General features: G+C 57.4%; 1 protein-coding gene across 3 annotated transcripts in view; it reads left to right on the top strand.

Moving 5' to 3' along the window:
* The window catches only part of LMX1B (LIM homeobox transcription factor 1 beta), an 82,832-nt gene that overhangs the window by 53,761 nt on the left and 8,211 nt on the right, over window positions 1-20,860 (top strand). For all 3 annotated transcript variants that reach the window (XM_032308256.1, XM_032308255.1, XM_032308257.1), the window contains exon 3: window positions 19,378-19,610. In XM_032308256.1, coding sequence (XP_032164147.1) covers window positions 19,378-19,610 — 233 coding nt within the window. The remainder of the gene's footprint in view (window positions 1-19,377; window positions 19,611-20,860) is intronic.

Genomic DNA, 20,860 nt, shown 5'->3' with positions numbered 1-20,860 from the left:
CAGCCTCCCAAGCCCAGATATATGCCTATGTGAGTAGGGGCAGTGGGTGTCCTCCCCAGGTGGAAACGTTTGTGACTGTGTGTGTGCTCATGGGTAGGTCAGCTGTCGTATGTGGGTATAAATGTGGGAACTTGCTGCGAATGAGCCTGTAGATAAGGTTGTACCGATGTGCAGTCGATGGCATGTGTTAGTGTGCACGTGGGAGAGTGTGGACAGTGTGTGCGCGCACGGATGCAGCCCTCACATTTGTATGTTTGTGTCAACAGTGGGTACAGCAGAAACAGGCGTTCAGTTAGGTGTGAGGGGCTACCCGTGTGTGTGTGGTGGGGGGGTGTCCCCATACAGGGCCAACATGCTCGTAAGTATTGGCAGGCATGTGTGGGTGGCTGTGGGGGGGCCTGGAGACTGTTGGCATGTGCAGTCCAGGGGTACACGCAGGCATGTGTAGAGAGGTGTTGATGGGCAGTGTCTGTGTACCGTGGTGGAAGTCACGCTTGTGAGCACAGGTGAACTCACATGCGGGGTGAGTAGGCAAGACAGTCAGGAAGCTGGTACACACAGACCTCTTCTCCCTAACCGCTGGCTGCTCCCATTCAGGTTGCGCGAAAGGGTGTGTGCGGGACAGCCAGCCAGAAGCCATGGGAGGTGGCAGAGTGGGGGGCCAGGGAAGCACGAGGTGAGGGGACCTGCTCAGCTGTCCTAGCTCACCCATACCATCCGCAGGATCCAGTCCCACACCCAGTGAACCCAGCCCTGCTCCGCCACACCACGGCTGCCTGCCCTGAGCTGGGGGGAGGGGCCTTGCTCGGAAATCGGCCATAAATTTCTTGAGATGCTTTAATTTTTTAAAAGCCCCACGTAGATGCTTTGCATTGCAAAAACCCACAAATATTGGCTAAATGAGGTGCGCCAGCAGAAGGCCTGGCCAGGCCCGCAGCCCTCCCCTTCCAGCAGCTGGGCCCGGGCTCAGCTGGGGCCCCTGGCCTGGCCAGTGGGGCCGAGGGGCCCATCTTTGTTCCGAGCAGGCTCAGACTGCAGAGTGGTTGGGTAAATAGTCGTCGCGGTAATCGCAGGCTGATTCCAACTAATTAAATCCTGCGCCAAGAGCCCACTCCAGCCAGTATCCCGAGAGGCCAGGAAAACACAGACACCCCAGACGGGGCTTTGCTCCAGGTCGGGTCTGGCTCTCTAATCCCGTATCTTTTGAAAGATAGGCGCGTCCCGGGATGAGGGGTCAGCGGGCCTGCCCTGCACCGAGCGGTGGAATTTTTCAATAACCAGCAGCTGGGTCACCAGGCACACAAAGGCAGTGTAATATCCTGTGGGCTTACGTGGGGAGAGAGCGCAGGCCGTGCAGAGCCAGCTCCCTCCAGGCCTGGGGCGGTGGCCCCCCACAGCCCAGGCCCCCAGCAGCCAGCGGAGAGGCCATTGGGCCAGGCCTCTGCTCCGCTCCCACCAGAGGGGCAGAGAGAGCCTGTCAGGCAGCCTCTGCAGCCCCCTCACCTACACACCCCCTGCCGAACCAGGGGCTTCCAAGAAAATTCGTCTTCCTTATTAAAAACCAGACTTGGTGCTCTCAGGGCCCAGCTGTGCTGGTGGGGGGACCTGCCCAGGGCGGGGCTGCTGGGGCCAGGCCCCTTGCAAGGAGCAGCGGATGGTCCTCTCGTGGGGGAAGCCACACTGCATAGGGCAAAGGCCTCCAGCTGTGGAGTCAGAAGGGCTGGGGTTCAAATCCCACAGGGCCTATCTGCCCCAGGAGATCCTGGCTGGTGACCCTGAGCAAGGCACTCACTTGTCCCCTCTGTGAAATGGAATCATCAGTCAGTGTGAGGTGATGGGGGAAGTAAATGAGACGCGGTGTCTGGCATGAAATGGGTGGGGGACCAGGGCATGTAGCTCTCCATTCTCTCCCCCCAGCCTCAGTATCTTTCTCTGTATAATGGGGATCCGGGGCCTCCTTCCCAGGCTCTGGGGAGAAGCAGGGCCTGTGCCCAGGAGGGGCTCCTACACTGTAGAGGGCTGTCCTCGGGGGAACCACACAGCACATGTGAGAGTGATTAGAAGTTGCAGAGACCCGGTTTATTTTATTTTATTTTATTTTTTTCCCAGAGAAACAATAGTTGCCCCCTCTCCCAAGTCTGGAATGCTTTACGCCCAGGGTCTGGGACCCCTCATTTAAATTGACTGCGAAGGGACAGGCGCTGTGAGCCCCGAGAGGAGGTTGTTAGGGATGGAAAGCCGGGGCCCAGGAATTTACAATCCGTTACTTGAGAGGTGTCCTGCCTCCCCCTCACCCCATCCAGGCCTTCACAGACCCAGCATGTGCCGTAAAGATGTCACATTGGGTGGGGGTTGCTGAGGAGAGGTCCAAGACCTGGCCTTCAGGGCTGGGGGTGGGAGTACACAGCCCAGGACAGAATCCTGGCTGCGCTGTCTCCCCCCGGGTGAGTGTGGACAGAGCTGCCCTCTCTGAGCCCCAGTACCCCTACGTAAAGCAGGACACAGAAAGCCCCAGGGAATGGGGAGCGGTTGTTTCTGTTGCCTCCTCCCCAGTAATGCCAGCCCCTCCCTGAGGCAGGTGATGGCCTGGTCTTGGTGAGGTCCACAGATCCGTGGGACACTTTGCAACAGGGACTCCATCAAACTTGTGCCCCTCCCACTGCCCACCTGTGTCAGGCACCACACTCTGTTCCTTGACCAAATCACACAAGGCCCTTCTCTCTTATTTGGGGTTCTGACACTTTGTAGCTGTGAGGCATGACACAAGACATGGGGCCTCTCGGAGCCTCAGTTTTCTCATCTGTGAAATGGCTCATCATTTCCCCTGCTTTACAGGGCTGAGGGGAAAAGAGGTAGACAATGCGTGAGCTCTGCCCAGAGCCAGGCACACAGCCGGCGCTCACTGCACAGTACCAGAGCTGGTGGAGAGCCTGACTTGGGGCGGGGAGTTCTCCCAAGGGAAGGGGCATCTGAAGGCACCTGGGGAAGTGAGTAGGGACACTGATAAAGGGGAAGGGCGTCGCATGCTGGTGGCTGGGCACCATGGGCACCTCACACACCCCAGCCCCCAGGCATCTCCACCAGTGGGGACGGTCAGATCTGAGAGCTGCTTAGAAGCCTGATGATGGGTCAAATGTGAGGACAGGTGTCAAGGCAGAGGGGAGGGTGGTTATTGGTGGCCTCAGGCAGATGGAGACAGAGGAGGAGACACCTGTCTGGAGGCCGGTCGAGGGCAGCTTCTCTTGAGGCAGGAGTGTGGGCACGCGGATGTGGAGCTGTCCCGGGGGGTCTGGCACAGGGCCTTGAAGCCCTGAGAGTCCCCCACCGGGAGCCATGTCCTCCCTGAACAGACCTTCCTGGGATGTGATTTTGAGGTGGTGATGCTCCAGGTGCCCCAATTTCACCAGGTCCCCCAGCTTCAAGGTGCTCAGTTCTTGCTCTTCGCAGGGAGTGGCTTGGGGAAGCACTGTCACCATCTCAGCCCCCAACCCTTAGAGACCACCCAAGCCCAGAGCCCTGAGCAAGGACGTTTCCTAGTCTCCCAGAGGAGCATTTAGGAACCTTCTGACTCAGGAGTGGAGGGCGCATCCCCAAGGCAAGATTGCAGGGAAGTGCCCTGCCCTGGCGGGGGTGGGGGGGGGGCTTGCGAGCCTGCCAGCGTGTGACAGTGGGGGAGGGGAGCAGAGTAAACAGCCACTGCCCTGTCCTCTCTGTGCCTGTGGCCAGGTACACAGGCCTGTTTGGACAGCTGCCTTGTCTGTCCGTCTGTTTGGGAGATGCCGGCTGATAGATGGGGGTGGGCGGGCTGTTAACCCCTCCCTGCCCGCGGCGCCGCGTGCACACTGCCTCCCGCAACAGAGTCAGGGTGCTCCTCTCTGGGAGGACGCCTCTAGCTCTGAGCCAGGGGAGGTGGCTAAGTGACAAGGTGAGGGGAGTTCAGGGCATGGACAGTCCGCTCCCCACCCCCACCAGGGAACTGGGGAGCCAAGAGCAGCGAAGGGCATCTGTTTCGGTGGTGACCAGGGGCAAAATCTGTCCCTCTATCCAGAGCCATCCTCCTCACCCCAACATCCATGCCCCGGGGAGCCTCCTCTATATTTATTAAAGAGCCAGCTGCCAGCGTTTCTCGGGGTTGCCCCTCTTCACAAACACCAGCTCAGCCTGGAGAGAAGGAAGGGAGGTTCGGCGCCACTGGCCGTGGGCCCCTCTGAAGAGTGACCGGGCGGAGATGGGGCTTGGGGCCAGCTGGGGCAGAGCAAGGCTCAGATCCCGAGAGCCTGACTTGGGGAGAGATCCCAGACCCAGTGATGAGCTAGATGGCCGCGCAGGCTGAAGTGCAGTGGGATGGGGCTTCCCGGGGACCTGGAGTCTCCACGTGGTCCCCAGCCCCCCTGCTGCTACCGTGTGTCCTCATCTCCGTCACTGCTCGCCCATCCGGCACCCACCCAGGGCTCCCCCCACCCACCCCAGTGCTCCGACCATCGCTACTCCGCTCTCAGATAACCCACCCCTTCTCCCACTCCTGCAGCCCCTCCCAGCCCCTCTGCCTCCTCCCCGCCTCTCCCCTGCAGGGCACCACCCGCGATCCGCTTAGCTGGTCCCGCTTAGCTGGTCTTCCAGATTCGGCTCGGTGCTTCCCCCACCCCCGGTCCCGGCTCTGCAGCCAAAGTGATCTTTTAAAAATGTAAATCGCTCAAGCTACTCCCCACTTAAAACGTTTCAATGGCTTCCCATGGCTCTTGAGATTAAGACAAAAATCCTTTAAACGGCCCACAAGGCTATCAACAGGGCACGGGTTAAATAAATTAGGGTTCACCTGTACAATAGAATGTCGGGCTGCTGGAAAAGGAGGTGGTCCAGGCCGAGATGTGGAACCCTCTCCCCCAGTTATGCGGTAGGAAGGGGGTGCGTGCAGGACAGTTTTAGAGTAAATTTGTGTTTCTGCAAAAAAAAAAAAAAAAATGGACAAAACCCCAACTAGTTCTTATTTAAAAGAAAAGTCGGGGGGAGGGCATTCCGATATACACATATCGGAGTCATGGGTTCCCGTATGTGTTACGTAGGTATCGTGTGCCTATAGGGGGCTCCCATGGAAGACTCTGGTTGTCCTGGGTCGGGGGCCTGAACGGCTAGGGATGGGACTGAGGAGACCGAAGCCAACACCTTTGGGTACATTTGAATATTAAACCATGCAGTGCATTACCTATTCAAAGATAATTCAATTATTTTCTTTAAAATAACACACTTTTTAAGTAGGTGGTCTGGAAGGAGACCCTGTGCTGTCAAGCTGGTTCGTGCCATTCTTCAGCCTCCTGTTCCACACACACACACACCCTCTGCATCTTTTATTTCTGATTAATTCTGGTCCCGTCTCTGGGCCTTTGCGTTCACCGTCTCCCCCGCTGCCTGTGGTCTGTCCCCCACTTCCCAGCCCAGCCTGGCTGACTATCCCTCCTCTGTCTATGCCCAAACCTGTCTTCAGGAAAGTCTTCCCAGATGCGCCCTGCAGCCTGACCTATCTTCACCTTCACATGTGTGCCTTCCCCGCGCCTAAGTCCCTGTGCGCGGCGCCTGTTTTCTGGCTTGGGCGCCGCTTCCCCAGGGCCCAGCCCTGAGCCTGACCTAGAGTATTTGGGGCATGGGTGCATCCACAGGGAGGAGAGGAAATGCCCTGAGAATGCCCAAGGGGTTGTTGCCTTGGGCAAGGAGGTACCCACCTGGGTCTTGAAGCGCAAGGAGGATTTTGCCCACCTCACAGGGTGGACAGTGCTCCAAGCAGAGCTCAAGCAGCTGGATTTCTCTAGCAATGTGTCTGCCAACCCCTGCTCCCCATGCTCAAGCCGTGCGTCTCGGGCAAGTTACCTCCCCTCTCTGTGCCTCAGTTTGCTCCTCGGCAAAGTGGAGGCCTGAGCAGAGACCTCTCCAGGTTGCCAGAGGCGGGGTCTGCAAAGCCACAGGGCAGGCACGCACACAATCGGTGCTGGATAAATGCTGGGGGAACTGCTGCGGGCGCCGGAAAGGGTTAAAGCCGGGCGCTTTTTAATTGTCAAATGACTGCGGGCGATTAGCGCTGGCAGCTTCCTCAATAATCGCTCTTCTCTGTACCTGCTGGGAGCTTAATTAAAAAACAAAGAGGCTCAATTTAAAGGCCATTACTATGCTAATGCGGCCGGGCGGGCGGTGATTAAGCGGCTCCGGCGGGCGGCGGGTGGCTGGGGCGGGGCGCGGGGCGATCAGTTACCCACTAAACGGCCGGGCGGGCGGGCGGCGGTGGCCCCGAGAGCGGCGGTGCGCGGCAGTGCCCAGCCTGGGCGCCGGGCCCCGATCTGCCCGGCTCGTCCCTTTCCCGCCCTCCGCTGGCGCAGCCCAGGGCAGAGACCCCGGGAGGCGGTCTCCCAGAGCCTCTTCTTCCTCCCGAGCAAAGGGTCAGGCTGTGGGTAGGAAATCATGCCAGCCACACCTCAAGGGGCTTCCTCCAGAAATTCCCTCCTGCCTCCACCGGCACTGAGTCCTGTTGGCTCTGGTGCCCCCACTTGTCGGCTTACTGTCCCAGACCCCTCAGCTGGGAAACGTGTTCTGCCCATGCAGTCTGAGTCCTGGCACCCACAGGTCTCAGGCTCCCACACCCCTGGAGCATTTGCTCCCCTGTCCCCAACCACCTTCACAACCTCCAGGAAGGCAGGAGACGTGGTGGTCGCCAGCCAGGTTCACCTGGGTTGAGGCCTGGCTCTGCCTGACCTGCTGCGGGACCTGTGTAAGGAAGGGACTCCTACCTGCTAGGTTGGTCATGAAATCCACCTACCTGTGAGGCCCCTACAGGTGGGGAGGGGGTATATGAGAAGCCCTGAGTAGAGGGCTAGTCTGGTTCCTGTGAGTTTGACATTTAATATCAAAATCTGCCAGGGTGGGGCTCAAAAACTTGACAACAAGAGCACAGATTTGGGGGTGGGTTGGGGAGGGGTACTTAGTCCAGATCTCACTAGAAGACTGGGCTGTGAGGTCCTCACTGTTGGGCTGACAAAGTTAATGTTATCTCTGGTTACATTAAGAGGAGTATAGGGTGGAGAATAAGGGAGGAGATGGCTCTTCCTGTCCCTGGAGGCCCAAGCTGCTGGATGCCAGGCTGTCAGGACTGTTTGGACAAACCCAGGCTTGTAACTGGAGTATGGAAAACCAGCACCAGAACCTGGGGGAGGGGCAGAGGTAACCATGAGAGGGAGATGTCAGTGGAGGGGTCACTGTCTTGCCTCTGAAGGGCAAGAAGAGTACACTTACCCTACAGCATCCCAGCAGAGGCTGGACATTTGCACCCAACCTAGGACACCCAAAGGCTGTCTTGACCCCATGGTTCTGACCCTGAGCATGTTTTCATCGACTTCATAAAATGTGTGATCATGAACCTTGGTGACTTCGTTGGTAACACGGGAAATCCACCCACCCTACCTGGGGGATAGTTTAACTTGGTAAACTAACCAGTACTAAATACAGTTGACAACAGGGAAACTACCCATGGTAAAGCCTGTGCAAATTAACTCTAGAGTCAGATCTCTGTAATTGGTAAGATGCAATTCAAACACAGACGTGATGGTAGAGCAAAACTTTATTGAAAATTTTTCATAGAAAATAATTTATCTCAATGAAAATAATTTCAGTAAAATAAAAATGGAAATGGAAAAAAGTTGTAAATTATTTAACTGCACTAGAAAGAAAATTGATCAAAAAATTAAATTGCCTTAATGGAGGTTGTTCCAGAAAACACTTACTCAAAGGAAGTGTATCACTGTCACTATAACCCTAATTAAAATGCTGTGGTGTGTCCAGGGAGTTTAGATCCTTGGGGTCAGAATGATGAGGCCAAAATGTCAGCTGGTCAGCGTTAGGCTCTCTAGTGCTGCCTTGGGGTTCTCCTTCTGAGACCTCCTTTCTTCTGGAAAACCTTCTTCCCAGTCATACCAGGAGCTCACGAAGGGGAAGTGACCCAGTGTCTTGTCCCCCACGGATTCCTCATCACCTAGCACAGTGCGTGGTCATGGCGGGTGTCCGGTCAATGCTTACAGAATCAACAAGTCTTACAGCAAAAGCCTTAAAAGGCAGTTTCTGCTTTTATTTTTTTTTAAGATTTTATTTATTTATTTATTTGACAGAGAGATCACAAGTAGGCAGAGAGGCGGCAGAGAGAGGGGGAAGCAGACTCCCCACTGAACAGAGAGCCCAATGTGGGGCTCAATCCCAGGTCCCTGGGATGATGACCTGAGCCGAAGGCAGAGGCTTAATCCACTGAGCCACCCAGGTGCCCCCGGCAGTTTCTGCTTTTAAGAGGAGTCCTGGCACAGGGTTTGGCACTGAGCGAGTGCCTGAGTGCCTGAGTGTGAGTGCAGTGGATGGACGGGTGCGTGGCTGAGAGGGTGGCTGTGTGGACGGTGGGTGGATAGTGGGGCAGGGGCTGGCTGGATGGATAGGCGGATAGACAGAGGGCAGCAGGCCGAGTGGGTGCGTGGGTGGATGGACAAGTAGGTGGAAACAAAAGAAACTGGATTTGTCTTCTTTAGCCCAACATTCAAGGCTTCCAGCCTGACCGTTCCCCTTTCTCACTTCCAACATGACTGACCCACTGTCTCCCTGTGCCATAAAATGGCCTCTCTGCTTCTCTGGCTCTCCACAGAGCCCAGACTCCGGAATCAGACCCCCCCCCCCACCACTCAGTTCCTATCCCAGCCCTACCACTACCCCCTTTCAATCCTTTGCCCTCTTTACGGCCCCTTCCTCTGGGAAGTCTTCCAAGACTCCTCCCCACCCCTCCCCACCCCAGTGCACTTGGTACCTCAGCAGGCCCTGCCCTGGATCTGGCAGCCCTTCCTGGACACACAGGTGTGGGTCTGGCCCATTCTGACCAGTCAGGACCCTGGAGAGAAAACCAGAGGCCTCTGCTTCCTCTGGCATAAGAGTTTCTCCTCCAGCACCTGCAGGTCAGCCCCTCACCACTTTGTAACCTCCCAGCCAGGTCATGGGCCCAACAGCTCTGAGCTGACAGCAAATGCATTCCAAGTGGTGGTCAGGGGAGGAGGAGGCTGAGGCAGGAAAGGGCTTCAAGCACAGGGAGGTCCAGGAAACGGTGTGGCAAGGCAGCGAGAACATGCAGGAGCTCTGGAGCCCAACATCCCAGCTGTGACACCAGCTCTGACGCTGAGTGGTTGTGTCACCCTCTCTGAGCACCACTTTCCTCCTGTCTGAGAAGAGGGGCAGTGCCTACCTGGGAGGGGTCTTATGGTAGAAGGGTCTGTGTGCAAATAAGGCACAGGGCCTGCTATGTAAGAGACAGTACATTTTAGTAAGTAATAATAACAGGAACAGTGGCTGCTGGACTTGGCCACCAGGAGCTGGTGACTCAGTGAGAATGAGGGACAGAAACCTGGGATCAGCTCAGAGCAGTCCGATGAGCCGGTGGGAGGAGAAGGCTCCTACCGTGAGCTCAGCATAGGGCCTGGCGCATAGTAGGTGCTCAATGAATGCTAGGTAGATGAACGATTAAAAGCATCCTCAAATGAATTCATCATTGAAGGGCAGAAAAAAGAGGGTTAATAAAGTAATACAGGTAGAGCCCTTAGCTTGGGGCCTGGCCTGGAACCCACAGTCCCTCTGATTGCTGCCCAGGCTAGAGGGCAGGAAGGAGCATGTGGGAGCATGCTTGGAGGTGATGCCCCGCCCTCCACCTGCCCCATTGTCTCTCCCTGATGTCACTGGGCAAGGTCTGACCCCCAGAGAAACCCCAGTATCCTCCCCCTAAAAGAGCCTCCTGAGGCAGAGGCTGGGCCTTGCCTACACCCACTGCAGGGGTCATAGCCCCAAAGAGGAGAGGCTAGTTATCAGGTGCCAAGCTATATGCACACAGCAGCTTGCTCTTAGGAGTATGTTTGTGTATGTGTGTGTATGTCCTGGCAGCTCTTAGTGTCTCCAGCCTGGGTCTCTCTCTCAACTGCAGACTCCCATATGCAGCTGCCCCTGCACGCATCCCCATGGCTAGTGAAGGCAGCTCACACATCATGTGCACAACCGCACCCCATTCTCTCCCCTCCTCCACCTGGCCTTGCTCTCTGTTTCATTGAATGGCAGCTCTATCCTGCCCCCTGTCCCAGGCCCCCAAATCACGTGTCTAGCCTCTGTCTGGCATCCCCTGGTTTCCCTGTCCACCTGCAAAACGTGTCCCTGCTCGGACCTCTTCTCAGCACCTCCCTGGGTCTGAGCAGACAGTATCTTTTGCCTGGATTATTGAGATAATCTCCCAACCCGACTCCCTGCTCCCACCCTCACCGCTACCCAGCTGCCTGAGGAGCCCCGTTAAGATGTCAGATCAGGGGCACCCAGGTGGCTCAGTGGGTTAAAGCCTCTGCCTTCGGCTCAAGTCATGATCTCAGGGTCCTGGGATTGAGCCCCCTATTGGGCCCTCTGCTCAGTGGGGAGCCTGCTTCCCCCTCTCTATCTGCCTGCCTCTCTGCCTACTTGTGATCTCTGTCAAATAAATAAATAAAATCTTAAAAAAAAAAAGATGTCAGATCAGATACCCCCTCTGCTCAGAACCCTTCCACAAAGCCGAAGCCCCACAAGACCTGCCCCCTGCTTCTATTTGCACACCCTACACCCCTCTACCTGGTCCGTGCTGCTCACCTGCTTTAGTAACAAGGGGCTGCAACACCCCAGATCCACTTGGCCTCAGGCCCTTTGCACTTGCTGTTCCCTCAGTGGAGAACCTCCTCCCCATCAGAGATCTCAGTAAGGCCTCTGACTGTTCTTTATAAAACCCTTGGCCACCCACATCGTGCTTCCCCTCCATTTTTCTTTATCACATGTCATCAGTTTTTACCCTCTGTGTGCTAGGGATTTAATTTGCCTGTCCTCTCACCCGTTAGAATGGAAGGTGGGGGGTGGGGGTGGGCGGGACTGTCCATTTGCCTCACTGCTCTATCCCCAGCCTCCAGACAGGGCCTGGCACATAGTAGGCACTTGCTAAATGTGTAGAGTCACCGAAAGTGCGCCTGCCAAGCCAGGCTGGCCCCTGGATGGTACCCGGGGCTCCCGGCTGTGCCCGTCCCTCCCTGCCCCTGGCGCGTGACCTCCAGCCCCGGCCACGGGCTCCCGACAGCGCCCCCGGGCCGGGATCAAAGGGCCTCGGAGCCGGCGGCCCCGCACAGCTGGGTCTGTGCGCCCGCAGGAAGCTCCGGGGCAGCCCTCGCTGCAGGCCCGGCCCCGGCACGGCGAGGCGGCGGAGAGGCCCTGCGAGGCCCGCGCTCTGGCTGCCGCGGTTCGAGCGCCCGGCCACGCCGCGCATTCCAGCCGCGTGATTGACGCGCGCACCGGGGCCCCCGCCTGCGGCTCCCGCCGCCCGCCTGGCCCGCCGCCGCCGCCGCATCAAAGCAGATGTTTGCAGCTGGTTTGAGTTGGATCCCCATCAACAGGCCCCTTTTTGTCTCAAAATAAAAAACAGCTACGCCCGGAATGATAAGGACGCGGCAGGCACGTGGGGGAGATGTCAGCGAGTCTCGGGGAGGGACGAGGCCGGGCAGCTCCCTCTGCCTGCCCTCACCCCATCGGCTCCTCCAAGTGACAGGCAAACTCTCACAGCAGCAGCTGGACCCCCAGGGGTGTCCAGGGTCCTGTCCCCTGGGCCCCTGTGAACTCCAGCTCATCTCTCACCGGCATCGTCACAGACAGCTGGGCCCCCTAGACAGTAATAGTGTCGGCTGCCGGGGAGCCCGCCCCAAGTGCTCTGCGGCCATGCCCTCCTGGGCTCCTGGGCTCCTGGCCACCAGCCTAGGAAAGCTGGGGCCGGAGAGGCTCAGCACATCACAGTGAATACCTGTACGGGGGCGGGGGGGGGACCGTGGTCCTAGCCCCGAGGTCGGTTAGTGAGCCGCGGAGCCAGGATGGCACTCTTAACACTGTTCTTTCTGGCTCCAGAACCAGCTTCGGAATTACGTGTCCTGTCAGCTTCCCTAGCAAGTCCCCAGCTCTCTTCCAGACTGACTGTCATGGTTTTCCGTGTCCCCCAGGTGTAGCCTCTCAAAGCACATGTCATGCGTTTCTAGCCCTCGTGGGGCCAGATGATGTGACCTCACTCTCGGGCACCTTGCACGAACCTATTCCAGTCCGCCTCTCTGGGTGTTGGCTGTGTGAACGGGGGAAGGTATAGCCAGTGGGACGGTTCCCTCCCCATGGAGGGAGTGTTTCTAAGAACTGAGAGACTTGGGCCTAGAGAGACCCAAATCTGCCTCGTCCCCAGTGTGGCCCGGAAACTTGTGCCTCCGAGGCACAACCAGACCCTGTGATGTTGACTGGAGGCTTCATACTGAAACTGGAGGTGAGGAGAGAAGGTTCCAGAGCCTGTGTCCCAGCACCATGGTGAGACTCAGACTGCAGAGAGACTGGGATGCACACCTGCCAAGGTGCCCTCTGCGCCAGGCAGTGGGCTAGACCCTCTCACACAGGTTAAAACTCGGCGGATTCTCAATCACCAGGTGAGCGAGGGTCAACACCCCCTTTTTACGGAAGAGGAAACCGAGGCTCAAAAAAAGGATGTGAGGGGTGCCTGGGTGGCTCAGTTGCTTGAGCAGCCAACTCTTGATTTCAGCTCAGGTCATGATCTCAGGGTCCTGGGATCGAGCCCCACGGCAGGCTCTGGGCTCATGGGGGAATCTGCTTGAGATTCTCTCTCTTCTTCTCCCTCTGCCCGCTCACTCACAAATAAATAAATCTTTAAAAGGGGGGGATGTCAGTGACCCAGGGCCACATAGCTGGTGTTGGAGATGCGGAAAGTGCCCCTCTAAGCGCAGGGGGCTGACAAAAAGCTCTCGATGAGCGGAAGAAAGGACAGAGGATGGACTTGTCCACCTTGAGGCAGGTGTCCAGGCCTGACCCAACCACATGTGCCCAGGGAGTCACTGAATACCAGCGAGGCCCTCCTACCCCAGGGGCTTTCCCCAGGTACTAGAGATGAGGGTACAGTTGGAGCCCAGCCCGACAGGAGGGGTGTAAAGACCGTAGGTGATGTAAGAAGTTAGGAATCGGCCTCCAGGTTGTATTGCCGTGAAGGCCAAGAGCAGTGAGTTCACTTACCTTGCTACCTGGTGGCATTCGCAAACTCCCAGAAGCAGAGTGGCCAATGTTCTTTTGTCCTACCCGGCCGCCTATTTCATTTAGCACAAGGTTATTCACTCATTCATCGGACACTCACCGGCCACCTCCTCAATGGCAGAACCCCACGTGGGAGGGGTGTGTGTGAATCAGACCCAGTTTCTGATTTCTAGGTCAGTGAGGGCTTCAGACACACAAACATCTGGGTCTCACGGAAGGCTTCGCAGAGGAGGTTCCGCTTGAATTGGGTCTGGAAGGATGAAGCGTAGTCCAACAAGAAGCAAAAGGAAGGGGACGAGAGGACAGGCTTTCAGGGCAGGTGAAATTTTTTTTAAAAGAGGATTTTATTTATTTATTTGACAGACAGAGATCACAAGCAGGCAGAGCGGCAGGCAGAGAGAGAGGAGGAAGCAGGCTCCTTGCTGAGCAGAGAGCCCGATGCGGCGCTTGATCCCAGGACCCGGGATCATGACCTGAGCCCAAGGCAGAGGCTTTAACCCACTGAGCCACCCAGGTGCCCCGGCAGGTGGAATTTTAAGGAAGAAGGCAGGAAGGGCTGTTTTCAGGGAACAGTGAGGAGCCTGGCGGCTGGTGTTGGGGGATCTGAGGCTGGGTGTGTCGGCGCTGGTGTAAGTGACATGATGAGGTCTTTGGGCTTATCCTGAAATTGGTGGGCACCCTTGGGCTGAGGCCCCAGTGAGTGGCTACATGAACTGTAAGATGCTGCCGTGGGGTATGGGAATCACAGTACAGTGAGGAGGAGATACCGGAGCTTCCACTCAACGAGGATGGGGAACAGGTGCCAGAAATCTTAAAGAGATGGTGACAGCAATCACGGTGCCTCCTTACTGAGCCTGCCTCCTGGTGCCCAGCCATTATCCCCACTGAACAGATGGGGCCACTGAGGCCCAGAAAGAAGGGGCCTGTGTATGGTTCCTGTGCCAGGAAGGGACAGAGCAAAGATTCCAAGCCTAGTGCATGCTTATGGTCTCGAAGACCTGGGGTGAAATCCCACAGGGAGAGGCTGGAGGGTCCCCAGGATGTTACGAAGCTAATTTTATTGGAGGTAAAAGAATCAGACCTACAACATTGCCTCTCCGCAGTTGTCAGTGGCTTAAGAGAAATTAATTAATCAGATTTGTAATCCATGTTCAAATGCTCCAGAAAAAAATTGGTTTTCAGAGTTTTGTTTATTAGCTTTATGAGTTTAATAAATTGAGCGTTTAACAAATAAACCAGTAAAAACTCAGAGGAGACAGAGATGTGTTCTCATAGACAGGAACTCTTCACGGGAGGGTCGTCCCTAAAAAAAGGGAATTTCTTACTCTGAAATCACAGATGATCCTGGGGGAGGATGGATATGTTTGTGACGGGGACATACTCAGTTTTGTTTAAGAAAAATAGCTCAGCTACACCTGCTGGGTGCCGGGCTTATGCTGAGTGATCAGAACTTGGGTGTTCAGAGCCTGGACGGCAAACAGACCTGGGCATGGTACCCCCAGCCAAGGACAAGGGGGACTGGTGGGCAGAGAAGTATTTGGAGGCACAGAGCAGGGAGGGAGTATAGGGTAGTGCTGCCAGATGACCTTGACCCTGCCTTCTGAGCTTTGGTGTCCTCATCTGTAAAAAGGGGATGGAAACAGTGTCTTTTCTTAAGGGTTCTTAGAGGACTTAATGAGGTGACGCAAGCGATGATAATTGAGCTCAGTAACGTTAGTTAGACAGACAGACAAATACACACAGAACTGAGCCAGGAGTGCTTTGTCTAGCTCAAGCCAGATCGAAGCTAGAAGGACCCAGAACCTAGGGTGGTCCTGAGGGGGAAGCTTGGTTGGGACTTGTAAACCTGAAGTCAGGAAGGCCACTCCCCGGAGTGATGGAGACCCCACTGAGGGTGACCAAGAAGGACAACAAGAGAACAAAAGAAAGGCAGCTCTTTGGGGTGCCTTCTTCATGCCTGGCACTGTGCCAAGGGCTTTGCATGCAGTAGCCCCTTCCAACAGCCCTGTAGGAAGGTACCACCAGTCCCATTTCATAGATGAAGAAACTGAGCTTCGGAGAGGTTAAATGTCTTGAGCAAAGTCACCCAGGGACAAAGTTAGAGTCAGGTTGGAACCCTGGGCTGCCGGTTCCATCATCCCCCCCACCCCCACACTGCTCTCCTGCAGACAGCTCATCTTCTCAGGGCAGGTGGTGGGTGCTCGCACCAGACCAGGCTCGGGGTCGGACCCACCCGCCCTACCTCACAGGCAGAATGGGACTGTATTGGTTCATTCAGCATTCATTGCATAAATATTTGCCCCTCACCTTCGTGTGTCTGGGGCCTTGTACTCAGCTCCAAAGAGAGGGGTGACCCCGGGAAAAGTGGACCCGGAAGTAGGGAAAGTGGATTCCTTCTAGTAAATACCATAGTGGGGAGGAGATGTGAGGATGGGAAACTCAGCAAGGAAGACATCTATGACTGGAGAGGAGAAGGGGGGCTTCCTGGAGGAAGGGATATCCAAGCTGAAGCCTTTAGAATAAGCAGGTGTTTGGCTGTCAAAGGTCAAGGGTGGGAGAAGTGGTGTTCTGGACGTTAGAGATAGCAGGGGGAAAGGCTTGGTGGTTTACATGGAGAATGGGGGTGGGTTGTGTGGGTTGCTGCAAGTCTGGGTGCCTGTGCTGTGGTCATGAAGCTGCCCTCTGGCTTGGAGCTCCTGGATTGGGGAGGAGCCTGGGCCAGGGGATTGGCATCGAGAGGCAGGTGCCACAGGTGGCCTCCCCGCCCACCATCCCTCCACCCCAAGTGTGGGAAGCAGAAACACACGCATCTGGAACCCCCAGCACAATTCTGGAGAGTCGGGACTCTTGTCCCCATCTCACAGATGAGGACCCAGACTCAGACTTGCCCAAGGTTACATAGCTGGTGAGTGGCTAACTCAAGATTGAGATCATGACCTGGGCGCCAAATCCAGTGCCTTGGATGCTGGCAGGGCTTTTTGCCCTCAGGTTCCAGGGCCCCCACGGGGCCGGAAGGCTCGGAGTTCCTCAGCCTGAGCAACTTTGTCTCTGGTCAGTATGTGCGGCTTCTGCGCACCGTTCCTGGAGAGGCTCATTCCAGGCCTCAAAAGGCCTGCCCAGCCCTCTGACCTCTCCCTCTGTGCTCACTGCTTGACACTGACAACTCACTGCACCTTCACATGAAGAAGCTGGCAGTGTTGTTGAGCCCATTATACAGATCAGTAAGCTGAGGCTCAGAAAGACGAAATCACTTGTCCAGTCACTGGCCAGGAAGTGGTGGAACCAGGCATTGAATGCACGTCCATCCAGTCCCAGTGCCACTCGCCTGCCTGCTTGCTTCTCAGCAGCCGGTTCCATCACCCCTTCACGATGGGAGAGGTTGAGGGAGGGAGGGGGTCCAGGGAAAGGAGGGGACCCCGCTGGCACCCCAGCCCCTCCCGCACGTGCGTTAGTCGTGCTCACCCTGGCTCCGTAGACAAAGGCAGCCCCATAATTGGGAGTGAGTATTTCATGCATTCCCCCCCGATGTTTTATTGGGTGGAGAGATGCTTGGAGACCAAGCGGATGGCACATTCCGTTTATAAAGTGTGCGCAGTTTGTTTTATATCCCGAGTTTTTGCAATCTAGATAACAGATGACGCCCCGAGTGGCTGGCGCTGCCTCGGTAATGGCGGCACGGAGCCTTTGGAGAAGTATTAATAATAGATTGTGTTGATGAGTTTGGAGAAAGTAGCAATCGACCCCCTGCTGCCAAGGCATTAGCACGGCTGTTCTGAATGCAGCCTGCATGGTGGCGGCGCCTGCAAATGCGGGTCACCCCTCCTGCTGCCACCCTCCCCTACCTAAGAGGGCCTCCTCTCCAGGAGCCGCAGGCCCTAGGCCGACCCCAGCCTGGGCCACTGGCCCCACCAGGCCAGCCCAGAGATGCAGCCAGTGCCTGTCTGCTCATGGGCCGCTGAGGCCGGGCTGCAGACCTTAGCGTGGTGCCTAGATCAGGTGTGGGAAGGAGACAGAGGGGTGATGGGGGTGGGGTGGGGTTGGGGGACAGGGCAGAATCAGCCCCCACGTCAGAGCATCAAGTTCTGGCAGCTTGGTTCCTCTCCCTTGGAAGAGCCGGACAGCCTGCCAGATTCCTAGGGGCCTCTGCCAAAGATGACCATGGACAGTTGGGTAGGTTGTGCCTTGAACAAAATTATCCATTCCAAGGGCCAAATCGGAGCTGAAATCTATCCCGTGTTCCCCTCCCAAAGCTACGCACTCTGTGGGTTAGCAGGGTCCTATATGCCTGAACCTCAGCCCACCCCAAGCCTTCACTCACCCGCTTTGCAAACACTCATCGAGGCCTTTTTGAGGATGGGGTAGAGCCAGGCCCACCTTGTGGAACCCCTGCTGACAGAGTGAAGCTGACAGAGGCATGTGCTGTCCCTGATGTGATTCTTACATACCAAGTTACAAGCTCAGTATCATCGAATCCCCACAACAGCCCTTCGAGGAAGGTCCTGTTGACATCCCCATTTCACAGCAGAAGGAGGGCCGAGGGAAGCTCAGGTGAGCATACGGGAGGCCACTCCCTGACAGGGGCATCAAAGAAGGCTCCCCAGAGGAGGTGGCATTGGAGTGGGGCACTGCAGGATGAGTAGGAGCCTGTTCAGTCGAATAGCGGCAGATGGCAAGGGTTGCTGGGGATGCCGCCACCCGTTTGAGTGCCCCGGCCCATGCCAGGGCAGCAGGCAGAGCACAGATCGGCCCCGTCCACCACACCCCGCTAGCTCATCATGGGCGGCGCTGACGGCAGCCCCGGGAAGGGAGGCAGGCCGAGTGCCTCGCATTTATGGCCATTTCTGTTCCGGAACCGATTAGTAGAGAATTGCTGCTGTAATCTGCGCCTGTGATGGCGGGCCATAAAGAGAGATGGGATGCGCACAGCGCTCCCAAGGTGGCGCCCGCAGACGTGGCCCAGGGACGTGGGGAATGAAAAATGGTTTTAATTCCCTCCCAGCAGCAATAATTTGATTCTTCATAAATTTTTCCATCAAAGTGTTGTTGAGGCTGAGTTCCCACAGAGCAGGCCACGTGACTGGGAGGGGGGAGCCGGGAGGAGCGGTCAGTGGGTGAGGGCAGAGGAGCGGCCACGCAGCGCGGACGCTCCTGCAAACGCACGCAGGAGGCGGGGGATACCCCCGCCCGGCTTTGTCTCCAGAGCTGGGAGATGGATCCGGTTTGTCATGGAGGGGCTGGGGCAGGCCCAGGCTCCCGGTGGGTCTCGTCCCTTATGACCATGTGACCCCCAAGCCAGCGACTCCCCCTCTGGGCACCCCGGTTTCCTGATCTCTGAGATGGGGCTAACGTGCATTCTTGCCTCATCGGGTTGCAGATTGCATGCATTTCTGTGTGCAGAGCGCTTAGAGCAGCAGCCGCCACACTGGGCTCAGTAGACATCTGCACGTGGTAAAGATGCGCAAGCCGAAATGAGGGATAGGCAGGGGTTAGCCCAGCCAAGGACCAAGAAAGAACATGCTGACAGGCCAGTGGGAAGGTGCCCTGGAGAAGCCACAGATTGTTCCATCGGGGCCGCAGAAAGAGGAAGGGTGTGAAGGGCCTCGAGGCCCCAGGGAGTCCCGGAAGAGTCTGGAGCAGGGAAGCAGCAGGAGCAGATGTGGGTTTTAGACAGCTTCCTCTGGCTGTCATCCTGGAGGGTGTATCGAAGGGTTGGAGGAGCCTGGAGCCCAGGAAGGGGACTGAGGCAGGCACTCGGGCAGGAGAGGAGCAGCCCAGCCTGGGTGGTGGGCCGGACAGGGCTCAGGATCTCATGGATGTGGGAGAGAGAGGGGAGAGCAGAGAGGAGGCAGAGCAGGTCCCGGAGTGAGGGGACAGGGGACCAGGAGGCGGCCCGCCCTTCTCAGGCGCAGAACCCGCCTGGCTCTTGAGGAAGGTTGAGGCTGACCATGTGCTCTGCCCTCTAGTGGCCATGGTGTCTCGGAGCAAGCAGGGCCCTGAGCTGATATGCCCAGGAGAGGGCACCTCAGGGCAGGATGCCCAGAGCCCACCCTTAGGCCACCCAGGGCCCTGGGGAGCCAGAAGAGTGGGGCCACGGGGCCCTCCCACTGTCTGGCTCTGTGCCCGGGTGGGGCCTCTCCTATCTGGGGTGGGGGGAGTCAGGGTGGCAGGAGGGAGAGGCCCTGGTGGACAGCAGCCTCGGGGAGGGCCCCCCACCCCAAGCCAAATCAACGAGCCCACCCTGTGCACCTGCAGGCTCTTCGCAGCCAAGTGCAGCGGCTGCATGGAGAAGATCGCCCCCACGGAGTTTGTGATGCGGGCGCTGGAATGCGTGTACCACCTGGGCTGCTTCTGCTGCTGCGTGTGTGAGCGGCAGCTGCGCAAGGGCGACGAGTTTGTGCTCAAGGAGGGCCAGCTGCTGTGCAAGGGGGACTACGAGAAGGAGAAGGACCTGCTCAGCTCCGTGAGTCCCGACGAGTCCGACTCTGGTGAGCCGTGGCTGGAGCTGATGGGGGGGGGCAGCTGGGGGGCCGGAGGCGGGGCGCTGCCGGAGAAGCCCAATCCTGACCCCAGGACCCGAGCTACGTACAGATAGTGCGCCCCCATCAGACGCCCGTGGACACCGGTGTGCATGCCCCCAGGCCCACAAACGCATGTGCGGACACTACCACTGGGGCACACGTGCTCATGCACCAGCATACCTGCATGGGACCACACGTGTCCACACACACATGCATTCGATGCCCAGGGGCACATAAGCACGGACACAGGAACATCTGTAGATGTGCCCTGAGATGCCCAAGCACGTGCAAACCTGCACCCAGGAACACGCACTGTGCGTCCACTTAAACACACCCACGTGCACACATGACCCAGCTCACATGTCACCCGTGCACGGAGCAGTGACGCATACGGCTGCACACACATTTGTCCACCCGCTTACCCAGACTGCGGTTTAGACACAAGCACACGCACACATACCCTGCTCTCTGAACCCCCTTCCTTGTTCCTCCCTTTCCCTTGCTGTGGCCCCCACCGTGGCATGGCATCACAGGTGTCCCTGCCTGCCCAGGTCTGCAGGCTGCTGGTGGCCACGAAGCAGGGCTCTGACACAGCCTTCAGCAGTGGGGGGCAGCAGCCTGAGCTCTTCAGTTTCCTGGCTGGGTGGGGGGATGGGGGCATTCTCTGGTGGAAGCAAAGACCCCCTTTCTCAGGATGAAGGCACCTCTTTATTCTGTTCCAGCCCTCAGAAGGGCTGTGCCAGCTTAGAGCCCTCCTGCCAGAAGGGCGGGTACAACCAGGAGTGAGTCTTGGAAGGGAAGAGCCAGGGAGAAGGCTGGGGCCCTGTCACTCCCAGGGAGTGGGAAGGATGGCAGCAGAGGGCTTGGCGAGGAGATGGCCTGGTCTTCAGAGCCCTTGGGGGTAACTTAGAGCCCTCAGTCACAGGGCCTTCCGGAAGAGCTTTGTCCTGTCGGTGTCCTTGGAGGAAGTAGTGAGCTCCCCATCCATCTGTCCCTCTGTCCACCCATGGACAGGGCACCGTGGTCACTTCCTGGGCTCTTAGAGCAGAGCAGACACTAGCCAGGCGCCATTGGCCCATTCCTATCAGGCCTGGGGTGGGGGTCTTGGAGGGAGACGACCCAGCCCCGGGGCTCATGGTCTGAGGAAGGTGGGCCTGGAAATAAGAGACCAGCTTAGACTTGGGGACGGTGGGAGGCGCATGGTGTCCGCCTGGGGC

Source organism: Mustela erminea, chromosome 12 (assembly GCF_009829155.1).
Source record: "Mustela erminea isolate mMusErm1 chromosome 12, mMusErm1.Pri, whole genome shotgun sequence".
Taxonomy (NCBI): domain Eukaryota; kingdom Metazoa; phylum Chordata; class Mammalia; order Carnivora; family Mustelidae; genus Mustela; species Mustela erminea.
Note: the sequence above shows the minus strand (reverse complement) of the source record. Positions and strands in the feature narration are given on the sequence as shown.